The following is a 16,841-nucleotide window of genomic DNA, read 5'->3' as shown; positions in this document are numbered from 1 at the left end:
AGAAGGAAGGAAGGAAAGAAGTAGGTTGGTAGGTAGGTAGGTAGGGAAGGATTTCTCCAAATATAGAAATAGTAAATAACAGGTAGTCCTCACTTAATAATCACAATTGGGACTGGCAACTCCATTATTAAGCAACACAGTTCTTAAGTGAGGCATGAATGACCACAATGGACTTATGACCTGCTGTGATTATTAAACAAATCATCGGCAATCATTAGATAAGACATTATATAAGACTGTCCTGCGATTTTACTGCTGGCTCCTCCATTGTCTTTGTTGGAAGTCAGCAATAAAGTGTGCAAATGGCATTTCCATGATCATGGAACACTGTGATAATCATAAATATCTACTGGTTGCAAAGCACGCAATCTCAGTCATGTGACCATGGGGATGCTATGACAGTTGTAAATGTGAAGACTGGTCATAGAGTTAATTTTTCAGCAGCGTTGTAACTTCGAATGGTTGCTTAATAGGAGAGTCATTAAGTGAGGACTACCCATATAAGCCATAGTTTTGAAACACATCTAAATATGGCTATATATACAACATGCATCTGGATTGGTCTCATTTGGATGTGATGCAAAATTGTGGCTTGGCATCCTTTACATGCATAGAGTATGCAGATGGAAGGAATCTAAAGCATCCAGGGTTGATTTTCAGTTAATTGGTGAAACAAAAACTGTTCACAATTAACAAATTTAAGAACTGTATTATAATTTATTGATTGATTAAATTGTTGTGCCACCCATCACCCCTACAAGGTGACTCTGGCTGGCCATAGTTTCAAATCCTGATTTGATAACGATAAACGATTACAATTAATCCCTGTTTCTTAATTTTTGATTAAGTTGAAGTTGCAGTTTAATCAAAGTTAACAATGAAAAGATATTTCCTGCGTTTGTATGCAAATGCGAATCAAATAATGAAGCGATCAGGAGCCTGAAGTTTGCTATGGCTCATCCTCTGTTTCTCTGAACCAATCAGTTAGCATACTCTATATCTGAACCTAATCATGTTTTTCAACTTTGGCAACTTTAAGATGTGTAGATTTCAACTCCCAGAATTCTGGGAGTTTACATTTACATGGCTTAAAGTTGTCAAGATTGAGAAACACTATGTTAAATGCATTTTAAAACACCTCTATAAATGAACAAATTTCAGTCAGGTCTGCAAAGAGACAGGGCATTTATTATTTTTCATAAATTCCCAGAAATACATTCTTCTGCCAAGAAAGTGGAGAACTTGAAATAGAAAATAAAATATTGACTCAGAAACAGTTTTATAACTGTTACGTAATGCATGCAGATTTCTTATTTCTGGATATTTCTGTTTCTCGGCACAGGCAACTGCAAAACTTTTGGATGGTTCTCATCAACAGCATGGATTTCTCTCTTTGACTTACACAAAAGCAGTCACAAAAAATGTCCGTCACAAATTGATCTCAAGAAATGAACGAAGAACTTTGCAGAAATTATCTGAAAGTTTTACAGATAGTTCTCCTCATTTTCTTCATGAGATTCTCCTTTCAGCCCAGGCATTTGATGTTGTTTTTTGTTTTCCTTTCCTCAATGCAATTGCAAGTATTTTCCAAACAAATGTTCCAAAGAGTCAAAAAGAGAAAATAAAATCTCCAGGCCAGCCTATGAGATCCCATATTCTCACATCTCGCAACTTGCCACTTATTTATGTCAATACTGGGGTAATCAGAATCTTCTTCCCCAAAATGGAGGCAGGACCATGTAACACAGAAGGTATTTTTAAAGTTTGTATACTTATTGAGAAAACACATACTTTGCTCCCTCCAGCAATATCTCTGGAGAGCCTATAATGAATATTCCTTGGATCTTGTTTTCTCAAATGATTTATTGTATCATGTCTTTAATGCAGTTTTTCTTTAATTATTTTTAGTGTATTTCAGTAATAAAAGGGGGGGGGGACCACTGCACTAATTTATGGTACAATATCTTTTTCTGAAAATAAGATTTTTTTTAAAAAAGGGTGGCTTTCTGTGAAATAAATATTTGATAGATTTGCTTAACCCATGACTTTTGCATTAATGTGTGTGTCCATATTACTAATTATGGCCTCTGATTGTTTGATTCATTAGTGCATTTCTGTGGTATACCTAAGTCAGTTTACTTACACACACAGGCACATTTACTTGATTCTTCTGAACTGCATGTGAAGTTTGCTTGTTCTTTCCACATCAAGCAATATGTTATTTAGTAAAATACTTAGCACTCACCACACTTAACATTTGTAGCTAAAAGTTTAATTTTCAAACTTTCAAAACAAGCCTGGGATAACTCACTGGGTGGCCACAGATGGAGAAATTGAAAGCTTACATTCATCCTCAAAACATAGACTCATGGAGAACACTGGGTTTGCCTTTATGTATATATCAGATGTCAATATCAGCTTCTAAAATATAAAATCCTTCACAGACTTAAAAAAAAGTTACAAAAATGTAGTGTGTAGATTGATTGCTGTACTAAAACATGTCAGTTCTTTATATATTAGACTGATGCAGCATTTCTTCCAGTATAATGCAGCGCAGAGGGTACAAGCCTTAGATTGCAAACAGCTATACTGAATTATAATATGTGGTTACAAAACCCAGTGGTTGGATTGAGATTTTGATTTAAGCCAAAACCAACCAGAGCCCATTATGGCTTAATACAATGCATGCACTTGCTGAGAAAACCGCCTTTCCGTGTGAATTAGTATCAATAAATAATGTATTATTTTGTTAGTAATGATTTCACAACTTAGTTGTTCAAAAGTGACCTCAAATCATATTTATCCACTCCAAGTTCTTTTGTTAATGGCTGACTTTTATAACCTGTGGTGATTATCTTCCATTTCTATTGCAGATAAGACAAACACGGAAGATACCTTGGTACTGAAAATTGGTTCTGTATCAATGGCTCCTCAGGCTGACAATCCTCTTAGTAGAGTTGTGTTGAGGAAAGACATTTATCAGTAAGTATTAAAAGTTAACTCATATAGCTCAGAGCGTACAAGGCATATCACAAAAGTGGTATAATATCAGTGCACTTTGATTCTTGTATAGAGGGTCTATTTGCATATAGTAAATTGAAACAATAAAGGGCTTGAATAGGATACTTGGAGGGACAAATCGTTGTACTTCTTGTCTCCACCTAAACAGTATTCAGTCATCTAACATAGAAGTGATCGGAAAAAGATATGGATTAGTCAGCCTAAATCTGGTTCATATCACTGTTGTCATTCCATTCCTTCAGGGTTATTTTTGAAATGTTGTAGCTAAAATTAAAAGAAAAACCATGGAATAATCTGCATTTCTTGCAGTCTTATCTCCCTTTCCTTAATGTGTGAAACTTGCTATAGAGCCAAAGCGGAATCATCTTGGTTCTTAATAGTTTTAACAGCCAGAGGATCAAAATTGTAACCTTTATGACTTACAGCTCCAATTATCTCATTTGTGGTCTTCTGTGCATGAGACTATGGATATATTAATTTCAGGGAGAGGAAAAGTAGAAGGTAGATTCTACTTTTAAACTATTTAAAATCTTTAGTTTGCTTTATTGGAATGTGTTACTTTGCCATTTTTGTTGTCACTTGGAGTTAATCATAGGTTTTTTTAAGTGACAGGACTTAGCTGGTGCTTATAGGCTTGTTTGGAAACATGGGAAACAAACCTGGGAGAAATAAAGAACAACAGGGTCATTGGTATATAATAGCTCATGGATGCCTCTATGTGATAATGTTGTTGTTAGTTGCAAAGTTGTGTCCAATCCATCATGACCCCATGGACAATGTTCCTCCAGATCTTCCTGTCCTCTACCATTCTCTGGAGTCCATGTAAACTCACGCCTGCTGTTTCAGTGACTCCATCCTGACACCTCATTCTCTGTTGTCCCCTTCTTCTTTTGCCCTCAATCTTTCCAAGCATTAGGCTCTTCTCCAGTGAGTCCTTCCTTCTCATTAGGTGGCCAAAGTATTTGAGTTTCATCTTTAGGATCTGGCCTTCTAAAGAGCAGCCAGGGTTGATCTCCTCTATGACTGACCGGTTTGATTGCCTTGCAGTCCAAGGGACTCACAGGAGTCTTCTCCAGCACCATAGTTCAAAGGGCCTCAATTCTTTAGCACTCAGCCTTTCTTATGGTCCAACTTCCACAGCCATACATTGTAACTGTGTGATAATATGGGGAACTAAACAATGTGCTTATTAAAGCATTTACTTTGTAATGAAATTTTCCATATTCATTGTTACTTTTTATGCATGGTTTAATAATTCAGTTCAACACTTCAGAAAACTACATAATTGGACTTTTGTGCATTGGGAAGCAAACTGGGCTAAGAACACAAGTTAAAAAGCAGGCTAATCAATGATCAAAATAAAGTACTTTGAGCTTTGAAAAAGCTTTCCCTCATCTCCAGAAAATTGTTCACTTACACAAAAGATATTTTTGCAAATACTATCTGTTTCAGTAGCTGAATAGTGTGAAAGTGATTTTCATAATGTTAAATGGTTCGCAGACTTGCAAAATCCTGGACCATTGATGTCATGTGGATCAAAGCTGTGAAAGAAAGCAAAGTTCTAAGGCAAAGTTTCACAATAAACACATTTTTTTTGTGTGAATATCTTGCTCTGGATTATGTCACTGCCTTTGTGAAAACCACACTAATCATAAGTAAGCAGAAAAACTGGAGAACATATGTAATCAACCTGATAAAAATAATATATGATCTTTACTAGATTTGGCATTGCTGGAAAACATGAAAGTATAGTTGCAAATAATACCAAGTGAGAAAAGTCACAGAAATACAGATGAACAAGTGTCTTAGGCTTCCTGTTGGTCTGTTTCTCAGATGTGGTGTATGTTTTTCTATGTGCATATGTTTGAAAAGTACACTTCAATAGAAATAAGTCAGAACCTTCAAAATCTTTCTCCAACAGTAAAACATTTTACAGCTTTAAAAATGACACATATTACTTTTGTTCAGACATTCTAATGGCTTAAGTTGTACAGATTCTTTACAACTTTTGATCTTTTATCTGAGAAGTAGGGATGGGGGACTTTCCCAGAATGCACTTAAAGATGGGTTGGTCTTAGTCTCATACTCACATATCCTCTGCAATTGAAATGCATCAATCAGAGTCCCATTTAAATCAAGAACATTTTTCTCAAGCAAGTAAACATATTGAAAAAACACTGCTGTCTTCTCAAATAAATAAAGTAGTATGATAATATAGAATGGCTTCCTGATAATGCTAAATTCTTTACTAAATAGGAAGAATTAACTTTAAAGCTTAAGTTCAACTACTGGCATAATATGTTTGAGTAAGTTATCCTAGAGCTTAAGAAAAAATGTTGCCAAAAAAAAGAAGGAATTGTGTTTCAATTTGCAGAAGTTTTCAAAACAAATTTTCATGTCTCTGTATTGATAGATTCTTGTGGGAATTATTAGTTTATTATGCCAAATTTGTTGAAAGAGTGGAAGAGTACATTGCTTACATGGATGGCAGTTTAAGTTTTAGAATGACAGTATATTTATAAAATCTCAATATGCAGGAGTTGCTGTTCCGTTTGGGCCAATAGCATTTTTTTACATTTAAAAAAAATCTATTGTAAACATAAAGTAAATTTAATTCTATTCTGGATTGATACACTTTTCCCTTGTTTGATATTATAATCAGCTAATGTATGCTAATGTTTTGTTCAGAACTACTATATTTTTCCCCAGTGGGTTACCCTTAATTTAGGCTCTAAAAATGCCCTCGAGATGTGGCAGTTTCCCTAAGGAAGCACTCCAGAATTGGGGTATGTGTGTCAAAGGAAAATCAGTTGGTCTCACTTTATCCATACCTTATTTTTCAAAGACAGAAGGAGTTGGGTTAAAGTCTCCCAGGAAGATTGGTTTGTTTGTTTGTGTATGAAACTTCTATGGCTGCCTATCTCACAAGAAGTGATTCTGTGCAGTGTACAGCAAAATATATAAAAAACAATAAACATGTCAAAAGGAGTCAAAAAGTATAAAACACACAAGCAATTATATCAGCAAGGGTCAATTCAAGATTTCACCAGTCCCCTGAGACAGCCCCCAGGCCAGATATTCTTACTTAAATTAATTTGAAGGGAAAGGAACTTTCAACTACATAGAACCATAACCTTGATGATACTACGCAGTACAATACCTTGAATTGGGTTAGAAAGAGTTTGGGAGTCAGTTTCATTATTTTAAATTAATTAAGTTAACATGTACCCTGCCATTAATCTAAATGTTGTCTTTGAAACAATCTTTTAACATTAGACTAACAGAAAATACAAAAGAATAATCTTTTGCTTTGCCCTGTTTTGATGTCATATTGAGATAATATGGTTGTGACGTCTAAAATGATGTCTATGTTGGCAGGAATTAGCTTTAGCTTTGGAGAATATCCTGTGAGTCAGATGCATTTGGGAGGCAGAATTATGTCCGTTAACCTTAAATTATGTCATTGTTTCATTGTTAGATAGTGAATTTCACATCATAAATACATTCACCTTCACTTTCATGATTCATATCATAAATACATCTAATTGAACAAGCCAAAAATATATGTTATTGGAATATTGCCTTATTCAAATAACTGAACAGTTTTGTTTAGTATGTATCTGCATCAAAATTTGTTTTGCCTGCAATATTACAACTGGGAGATTAAAATTGGAGAACACAGTGGCAAAATTGACAGTATATATAAGTTCAAGAAACATTCCTTTGAATACAGTAAGTCACAAAACAGAGTTCAATATCTGAAATACAGGTTTTAGGACTTAAATAAAAACTAACAATTGCTGCTTTATATCAATATTTGACATAGTTAACATATATAAACTATGGCTGTGGCTGAAGATATAAATGAAAGTTAAGGAAAGGATGAAATCCATTTTTCATTATGTATTTTTTAAATTTAATGATTTCTTTTTTTGGCATTAACTTGTTCCCCTCCTCCCTTTTTATACTTTCTATGCATCCCAATTTTTGCTTTTTACAAATTTCTTGTATTTCAGTACTTTCATAATAAATACATTTAAAAGTTATATAAATCAATAATTATGTAACTGAACTAAAACAGTTATATCTCTTGGGGCAGATTGTGTAGATTCAGTTGAAACGAGTACTGGATGTTGCTGTGATGCACAAAGAAAAAAAAGTGCTTTCAAAAAAGAGAGTCTATCTGAAATATGAGTTTCTTTTAGCATAAGGTGACCAGATTTTCAGATTGGAAAAGAAGGACACCCTTGACCGGGGGGGGGGGGGGAGGGCTTGATTAAAAAAAAATTTTTTTTGTCAAAAGGTCACCCCAGGACACTGAAACCAGCATAAATACGAATCTGTTGCCAAACAAAATTTTGATCATGTGACCATGAGGATGCTGCAACGGTCGCTAAGTGTGAAAAATGGTCGCAACGGTCGCTAAGTGTGAAAAATGGTCATCAGTCACTTTTTTCAATGCCATTGTAACTTTGGTCACTAAATGTTTTCCCCCTCCTCGAGACTCCTCACTTCTTCCTTCATTCCTCTTGCTTATCTACCTTCACCTTATCTGTCTTCTGCTCTTTCCCTCTCTTCCTTCCTTCCTCCCTCCTTCCATCCTCTTCTTTCCTCACTCACTCCCTTCCTCCTTTTTTCTCTTCCTTCCTCCTTCCATTCTTTACACGATATAAAATTCAATGAGGGTGAAACACACCAAATCTGGCAAAGCTGCCTTGCACCAACCTGGCCTGCCCATAGAATAGCAGCCACTTTGAGACACATAAACCTGGTCTGAACATATTGCATCACAAAGATTTGCAAAGATCACATTTGCAAAAAGGAACATTTCTTGTAGTAAATACATTTTATAAACAATTTAAAAGTAAAAATCCCCCCAAAATAATAAAAAAGGTATTCTATAAATAAAAGAAATCCTTAAAAACCATTGTTAAGTATTACACCAGCAATAATTTATACTGTCACCATTTCAAACTATTATCAGAAATACGAATCCGTTGCCAAACATCAACATTTTGATCGCATAACCATGAGGATGCCACAACGGTCGCTAAGTGTGAAAATGGTCGCTAAGTGTGAAAAATGGTCATCAGTCACTTTTTTCAATGCCATTGTATCTTCCTGATTATTAAAAGTGCAAATTCACTCAGTGTCAATCATGACTCCTGAGTCCATTTCAAAGTATTGTGCATAGAAATTTTAAAAATGGCTTGTTTCAATTTATTTTGGATAGAATCTTTTTTTAAATAGTCTAAGACAATTTAAAAAAAGAATCAACACAGAATACCACTATTTTAAAAAATCATATGCACAATAAATAAAATATTATTTTAAAATACATTGAGCCTATACTCCTTACAGTAAATGACTCATCTGGAAACAAGCCAATAGCATTTTTTGTGCTTTCAAATTTACAGATGTTCCAAAATCAGCTTAAAGTCCAAATATTTAAAGACCACCCCCCTCAAAGCTATCTTACCAGAGCTTTAAATATCTTCTGGGGAGGCCCTGTAATCCCATTCATGACAAAGGTAGGGCTTTCTCAGGAGGAAGGTTTCAGCTGGTGCCCATCCTTTGGAAACCTCCTCCAGAGCAGGGAGCCCTAACCTGCTGTCCATTCAGGAAGGCTGTACAAATTATTCTGTCTTCTAGAGCCATTGGGATTTAATATGGTTTTATCACTGGATTTTCTTTTTATTGTTTTTGTGGAATTGTTACAATGATTTTATAATAATATAATTTTATTTGGCATTTTTGTTGCTGTAAACTGCTGAAAGCCCCTGATAGAATACAAATTATTTAATAATAAATTTAAAAAGCTGGGTGCAAGATATGAAAACACTGCAAACTATTGTTCAAGATAATTTGAGAAAAGGGAATCATTCACCAAGAGTGCTAATAATTACTGCTAAGTTATATAGCAAATCAGATACTAAGGCCTAATGCCACAGAGGGGAGAGAAATTCATAAGTTTTCAAGATTTCCTGCACTGCTTCAAACATATACACTTAATACCAATGAATCCACAGCTATTATTTGATACAAGAAGATGGGTATGGAGAACGGAAAGAAATTTAAATTAATAAAAAAGATGCCACTGAAATCATCTGTTTTAAATTATAATCCCTCTTCCTGACAGTGGATCAATAAAAAAAGATTATGCCCAATTCAAACTGGAAAAATACATTTAGCTCAAAAAAATAAGATCGTCATGGTGATGAAAGAACATGGCAAGTATCCCTAGGAATTATTTGTCTCCAGGCAAATAAGGAAATACCTGTTGCTCTGGTCTTTAATGCAATTCTTGCTTAAGGCAGAGCCCTCCCCCGAAAAAATGCTTCTGCCGGGCTGCGAGAGCCACGTGGAAGTTGTCTGCACGGCTGAAAAACGGACTGTTTGCTGGGCTGGGAGGAGGAGACAGCCCCCTGCCTTCTCCCCCTTTGGCTTTGCGGAGTTCACAGCCAGCACGGGCGGCAAGTCTGGATGGAACCACGTGGAAGTTCTCTGCACGACCGGCAGCCGCTTTTTACTCCCGAGTAAAATTTTTACTCGGGAGTAAGTAAAATTTACTCCCGAGTAAATTTTTTTACAAAACATGATTTATTTTACTCACCACCAGTAAGCGCAGCTGCAACCCCAACAAGAAAGACAAAATAAAATGGAGACTCGCGCATGCGTCCTCAGCTAAGGAGTCCAGCCAATCAGTGAGCTGGTTGGCCAGCTCACTGATTGGCTGGAGTCCAGCCAATCAAATCAGTGAGCGGCAGGCTGGGCTGGCTTAAATTTGTAGGTAGCATAGAACAGAACGATGAGCCAGCCCAGCAGCTGATGGGCGGGAGCTGCGAGCGCCAAAAAAAGCGTGCCTTTTAAAAAAGCGGGCGGGACGCGGGAAAATGCATCAAAAAGCGGGGGTGTCCCGCCAAAAGCGTTATGTCTGGTCACCTTATTTTAGCATGAAACAACATAGTACATTTACCAATTAATTACATTTACTAATTAATTAAATATTAAAACTTTTAACCTAATCCTGTGCTTATAAAATATGTGTTTATCTATATTACGCTTTTTTTGTTGAATGATCTTTTTTGTAGGCTCTATTATGATTTCTTGTATTTTGTCTATATATCCAGTGTGGAAATGTAGCATATGTTTCTTTGACTGTCTTTTAAAATGAAGTATCTTCTCATACAATATATTATATTGGTATGTATATGTGTGTATGTGTAGTGTGTGTATGTGTGTATAAAATATCAAATTGGATATTTGATTTCCAATTTATCCCATTATGGCATAACTTTACATTTGTTCCTTTAGAATAGATTTTTTTACATTTAGATGACTTTCTACTAAATGATTCTTAAATTTCCTGCTAATTTTAAAAATACCCTTTTAAACATTTCATTTCAAGGATACCTTGCTGACATACATATGTTTAAAAACAATATTTAAAAATAATAGTAGTAGTAGATACTATTACTAGAAAAAGAATACCTTCAGAAAAATTAGTTTCCCTTTTTTAGCTCTGCATCTGACTAAATTGCAATTATGCAATATATTGGTTTGAGAAAAATTTCAAAAATTATTTCACAGTAATGTTTAAAACTTTTTATTTATTTTCATTATGGTACACTTTTAATTTAATATATTGTGAAGATGTACAGCTTATGGTTTATTCCAACAATACTTGTGGGCTCTCTGATTATCTCTGATGATTGGGTTTTATCTATGAGATTTTTTTACTATAGCTCTATATGATCCTTCTTTCCTTCCTTCTTTTCTTCCTTCCCCATTTTCTCTAAAATCTTTGCACATTCTAGGGTTTCTTTGTCTTCACTATTCTTACCTTATTACAAGTAGATTATTAATTAATGTAGTATCCCATTATTGATTCCATCAAATTGAAAATCTTTCTCTTTATTCAACTCTATTCATGAATTAGTAACTACATAAGATCTATTTTTCATTGCAAGTTTTACACAGAATAAATATATTTTAATCCATTCACCCATGTAATTGTCCCCCAAATTCAGACAATTACAGTATATATTTTAGATCATAAAACATATCAATAAATCTAAAGTTTTCCAGTGAAGTTCTTTCCTGGCCAGCTAATATATGCATATGTATATATGTATTTTTCTCCATGGGATTTTCAGCTGACAGATGTGCTTTTATTTTGGGATATTATATTACCTTAGGATACATCATAGTTTGGCTTGTGCTATTAAAATATGCTACAAATATTATTATACAATTTGCACTGCAGACAGGTTAATTTGAATTAATCTGAAATCACATGTTTGAACTTATCTAAATATTGCATAATTAATATCAGGGAGAAGGGGATTCTTTATTGTCTTTTCAATAATCTCTTTAATGTGTGTGTGTGTGTGAGAGAGAGAGAGAGAGAGAGTTACTATGTACAAAATATAATACATACATTTACTCAAGATTCTTCACAACATATCCAGTGTTTTAATCACTGCAGTTACTATTTGTAAACAAGAAAAACAAGCATTAGAAATTTTTGTGATTTAGGTATGATTTTTTTTAGCTTGTCGTGACTGATCCTGTAAGGCAAAAATGAAATGATAATTCTAGCAAGGAATGTATTAAATGCAAACAATAATAACAAGTAAAATAATACTGGGACAATGATTGCAGTCAGATAGTTAGCCAAATCTTTTTTTCTGTCATTTATGCAGCCTGATTGAGATCTGCATGGAATTAATAGAAAGCTCATTGGTGCATTTGTTGCAGCAGAACACATTGTGTTAAATCCATAAAATAGTGTGTTATAAGCCAGGATATTAAGATATTATATGACAATAGCTAAAAATAAAAGTATCAGAAAAAATTCTCAATTGAGTTTTGAAATGAACATACATTTCAGGTGGATTCAGTCTGGATCTTCACAATTGAGAAAAGTTGTAAGAAGAAAGTTGTATTGTGATGGGGTTTGATAGGGTTACTTGCAAGTGACATAGCTAGTTTGATTTATAGAGGACCTAGATAGTTTCATATGGAAAATTCAGGCTTGTGGCTGGGACTGTTATTAGTTCATTCTTAGCTTCTTGCTTCATTGTAAAAGAAAATGGGAGAAAAGCAGAGTTGTGCAATGTTTTTGTGGACTGTAATAACATTCATTTAAAATATGTCACTTTATATTGTAATTTTAATTAATCCCTTTAGGAGACATTTGAGACATTATAAATGGTTTATAAAGAAAGTATTTTAGTGTAGGAAAAACCATAAAAGTGCCAATTTTCATAATTCTGCTTAAACTATACCTGTGCCGCTAGGGTATCTCAATCCATTTATTTGAGGGGGGAAAAGGGGGAAAAGGGCCATAAACAGCTATCACTGTAATTAAACAAGTAATTATTTATTGTGCATTCAAAACCATTCACAATGCAATAATAAAAAAACAAAACAAGCAGTGGTACGAACACAATATAAAATAGCACAATTGTTTTACAATATGGGCAGGAGAGACTAAAAATGAAACAGAAATCATGCAGTATTTCTTTAAAAAATATGTATATGAAAATATGAGTTTTCAATAGGTATTGAACAGGAGTTATAGTAAGCTCTTCATAAATTTCTGAAGGGAGAATATTCTAGAGTGGAAACATTACCATAAAAAGTCCTATCTGCAAATGAAAGGAAGGTAACACTTTACATATCTTAATATATGCAGTATAATCTTCAATCAATAGCAGTCTCTCATATATTTGGGTCATAGATTGTTGCAACATTTGTACCAAGAGCAAGTGTAGCCCATCATGTTATGACCGCCACGTTGTAATGGAACACCCAAAAGATATTTATGACCCAGTTTCAAAGTCCTGGTGACCCAGTCACATGACAGCATTTTGGGCTCTTGTCAACCAGCCTGCATTTATTTGCAGCATTCCAGGTTCACTTGACTGTGGTTTACTATGTTTGTTTGTTTGTTTTTACCAGGAACTGGTGTTTACTTCCAGTTTTTGGCAAAAACTTTGCATAGTGAAAAATAAGTTTGCTTAATGACTACACCTTTTGCTTAATGACTGCAGTGTTTGCTTAATTATCCAAAATAAAATGTCCAAAATCAAATTGGTCATGTGATGACCCACTTTACAACTGTCACAACTTACAATGGTAAGGATCCATTGCTGGGATACCTGCAGGCTACTGCGGTAGTCAAAAAGGGCATAATTGGCATATCAGCAAAAAGAGGTAATATAGAAATCACTAGTTCCACATTAGAATTACAATGAGAATAATAATTCTAGAAGCACCCCCGAACTACATTGTTCTGTCTAGTACTAGAAATTCCCCAATCATCATCAGAGGTTTTGCTAGATAAAAAGAAAAGAAGTGATAAGGTGCTCATTTTTCTGGCCAGCCAAAGTGTTCACTCCATGGTTGGAGTTCTTGTTTTCAGAATGTTGCCTCAAGTTTGGTGCAGCTTGTGTTTTAGGGCCTATTTTGATGAATTGGAATCAGCAGGTTTATACTGACTCCCCTAACCACTCTTTTGTACATATATGTATGTATGTCCTTTTCTCAGTAGCAAATTTTGGACAAATATTCTCCTCTAAGCAGTTGAGGAGGGTGATCTCCTAGGGAGGGGAGTTGCATGTCCTTTGATTTTATGACATCAGCAGAAAAATCACATCAGCGGAGTGGGTGAGGCTAAATGTTCAGTCCCAATGTTGGGACATGTGACCTTGGAAACAGCAAATGGAGAACCTATGCATCCCATGAGCTTCAGGTTGACCAATTCTGATTTAGGATTTTTCGTCTGAGAAAGAATAGAAATGTTTTTCTTTAAAATCACACCAATTAATACCTGTTTTTATGTGTGTGTATGATGTTTTTAATTCTTAAACAGTTATTGCTCAATTAATAGGACTTTTTAAAAGTTATGCATGAATTTCAAAATTATTTTTCCAATGAATTTTCTCAGTGATACAGTTCTGCCTTACACAATAAACATATTAACAGACCTTAGCCTGATCTCATTAAATAATTGAAAGCAGTTATTACTCTTGCTTTTTTATTTAGCTTAAATAATTTCCCCTTTGAAACCATGGACCATATCTGAAACATTAGAATGATAATGCTTTAAAACAAAAGATCAAGATCAAATGGTTTATATAAACAATAGTATACATTTTTTTAAAGTATCAATTTCCACGTGGCCCTAGGAAATTATTGCTATGTTTTCATTTCTTAATAGCTTACAGAATTTAGTGGAACATAAAAAAAGTAAGAGAAAATTTATTCAAAGATTTGTTCTCTACAGTTTTTTATCAGATAAATATAGAAAAAGTTGATTATTCATTTTTCCTAATGCTTGATTGCCAGTTCTTTCCTTTTCCTTCCCTTTTATTTTATACTAACTTAATTATTTTTATCTGAGCTGGAGATTTCTTGTCTCCAATGTCCAGTTTTGTGTAAAGGACTTTTGTCTATGAATCCATAGCACTTTTATTTTATTATTAAAGAGAAGAAATATAACAGTGAGAAACACAGAGTTTATTTTTCTGAAACAGTTATGAGTTTATAGACATTGACATCTAAGTAGCATCTTTAGATAAATTACCATTTTTACAAATGCCTTTTCCTATTGGAAATAATCAACTCTTCATTCTATTAAATTCCAACTGAGCAACCAGTGTTAGGGGATCAATGGAGACATTCACTTTGTATTCCTCAAATATTTTACTTGAGAAAGACCTCAAACTGGGACTTTGGTTTAGATAATCTCTATACATCTAAAATACTCAGAATACAAACTTAGGAAAGAAGACCAGCATGTAAATACACAAAGTCTTTATCATATTTTAAAGCAAGTGAGAATAAAACATTTATTTACCATTAATATGTTGAGTATAGTTGTTCTTGGTTAATATTTCACTGATTCGGTAGAATGAACTTTGTCTTTAAACGAAGAGCAAATGTTGATTCTATTAATACAACAGTCTTGAATTTCAGCTTTGGCAAGAATATTTAATTGTTGTAGGTGAGGACCCCACAGGTTTCTCGTGATAGGGTGAAAAATAAAGATAAACACTTACAGGAATACTGTGGGACAGATATTTTTTAGAAAAACCTGTTTTATTATCACAAAGTAACTATATATATATGTCAATATGAAACATGAAACGTCCTCTTATTTTAATAGTTAGATACTATATATAGTAGAGCTATGCAATTTCTAAGATATATTGCTGAAAAATATGTATTTAAATAAATAGCTTATGAAATACACCACATTTTCTTCTATTAAAAAAATCTATTAAATGCAGCAGCAATTTTATCATTTCAGGAGGCAGCTGAGTAATAAGTTGAATAATAACCCACCTGAGATTTTTTTCTTCTATAATATTTAAATATATAATATTTGAGCAATGCAGCAATAAAATAGAGCAACATGGTGTATATATCATATACACTATATTGCCAAAAGTATTCGCTCACCCATCCACATAATCAGACTCAGTTGTGAGCGAATACTTTTGGCAATATAGTGTATTTAATGTAAGTGGAGAGCATCCTAGTTATCATATGAGTTGTTCTTTAGCTTTTGAAATTAATTCATTGTGCTTAATAGAGGATTTGATTGATATCCACATATGGTTTGATAAATTGACACAACAATGAAAAAGAATTCCTGTCCCATGTCAACTTATCAAACACACTGTGAAAGTTCTGTCTTATCCTATATAACAATAATTACTACTCAGTAAACACGAAGCTCATGTTCAGTGAAACTTAACCTCAGAACTTCCAGGTGAATATATATACAGCACCTGATAAGGCTGAGGTATTGTACCACTAAACAAACAACCTGAAGCAACCCTGTGACTACCACATATGACCAGATTAACATTAATAGAGAATCAGAAGGAGTCTGTTTACTCAGTTTTGAACTAAGCCAAATGTTTGTATGAAGTTTGGGAAAGCCAAACCCTGGTCTCCTATTACTGGCAAGCAATGTTGTGTTCTGAACTAAATTTTTCACACAGAATGCAAATCCATAAAGAATGCATTACTTCATTACATTTTATTTTGGCACAATCTGTTACAACTGCTAACCTCTATTTCCTCTGACCATGTTTCTGAGTCTGTTTAGAAAAGTTATATTCCTGGCTGGTCATCCAAACATTTTGCATGCATTTAGAATTATTCACTTCCTCATTTACAGAATGATTTAGATTATGTTATGCATGTAAGAATAGGCTTAAAAGCAAATCAAACTTTTTGCCATAGAATCTTTTTTAAAAAATAATATAATACACATAACCCGATATGCCAGTCTTTTAACTGAGGTATTTAAAGAAGACATAGGCCACTTTTACAAATAATAACAGATAAGTTATATACATTCACATAATAAAAACCTACAACTTTTCAGAAATCAGGGTTTTCTTATTTTCCCCTTCAATCAGACAGATTGAAAATACATTGTATAGTTAATGTACTTTACCTTTGTTCCCACTACTGTGCTCCAGTTACAAGTCTAGAAGACAACTGCAGTGGAAAACAGTCTTCTGCTTATTTGTGGTAAATTATTGTACACAGAGCTTTTTGGAACAAGGCACTACTTTTAAATGTCTGGTCACCTCACGGGATATGTAGTGCATTTCCTGCCACTAGGATAAGAGGAAGGAAGCACCAAGGCCCAAACGTTTGATGTGTGGTCTACTGTAATTCCTTTCATGTGTTCAGTGGCTTTCATAGGATCCATCTCCTACAGTCAGTTTTGACCAGGCTGTGGTCCATTTCATTATGCTGACCCTCTTAAATGGAAAACAAACATTATAAGT

The 16,841-nt window shown here is 34.1% G+C and overlaps 1 protein-coding gene across 2 annotated transcripts in view; it reads left to right on the top strand.

The window, feature by feature from the left end:
- Positions 1 to 16,841, top strand: part of VPS13B (vacuolar protein sorting 13 homolog B) — a 312,128-nt gene that overhangs the window by 142,309 nt on the left and 152,978 nt on the right. For both annotated transcript variants that reach the window (XM_087706818.1, XM_087706819.1), the window contains exons 29-30: positions 1,343 to 1,751; positions 2,874 to 2,982. In XM_087706818.1, the coding sequence (XP_087562944.1) occupies positions 1,343 to 1,751; positions 2,874 to 2,982 (518 nt within the window). The remainder of the gene's footprint in view (positions 1 to 1,342; positions 1,752 to 2,873; positions 2,983 to 16,841) is intronic.

The sequence above is a fragment of the Thamnophis sirtalis genome, unplaced genomic scaffold (genome assembly GCF_051295495.1).
Source record: "Thamnophis sirtalis isolate CommonGarterSnake01/CBP01778 unplaced genomic scaffold, rThaSir2_p1.2 scaffold_2, whole genome shotgun sequence".
NCBI lineage: Eukaryota > Metazoa > Chordata > Lepidosauria > Squamata > Natricidae > Thamnophis > Thamnophis sirtalis.
The sequence above is the reverse complement of the archived record's forward strand: the minus strand, read 5'-3'. Positions and strand labels throughout refer to the sequence as shown.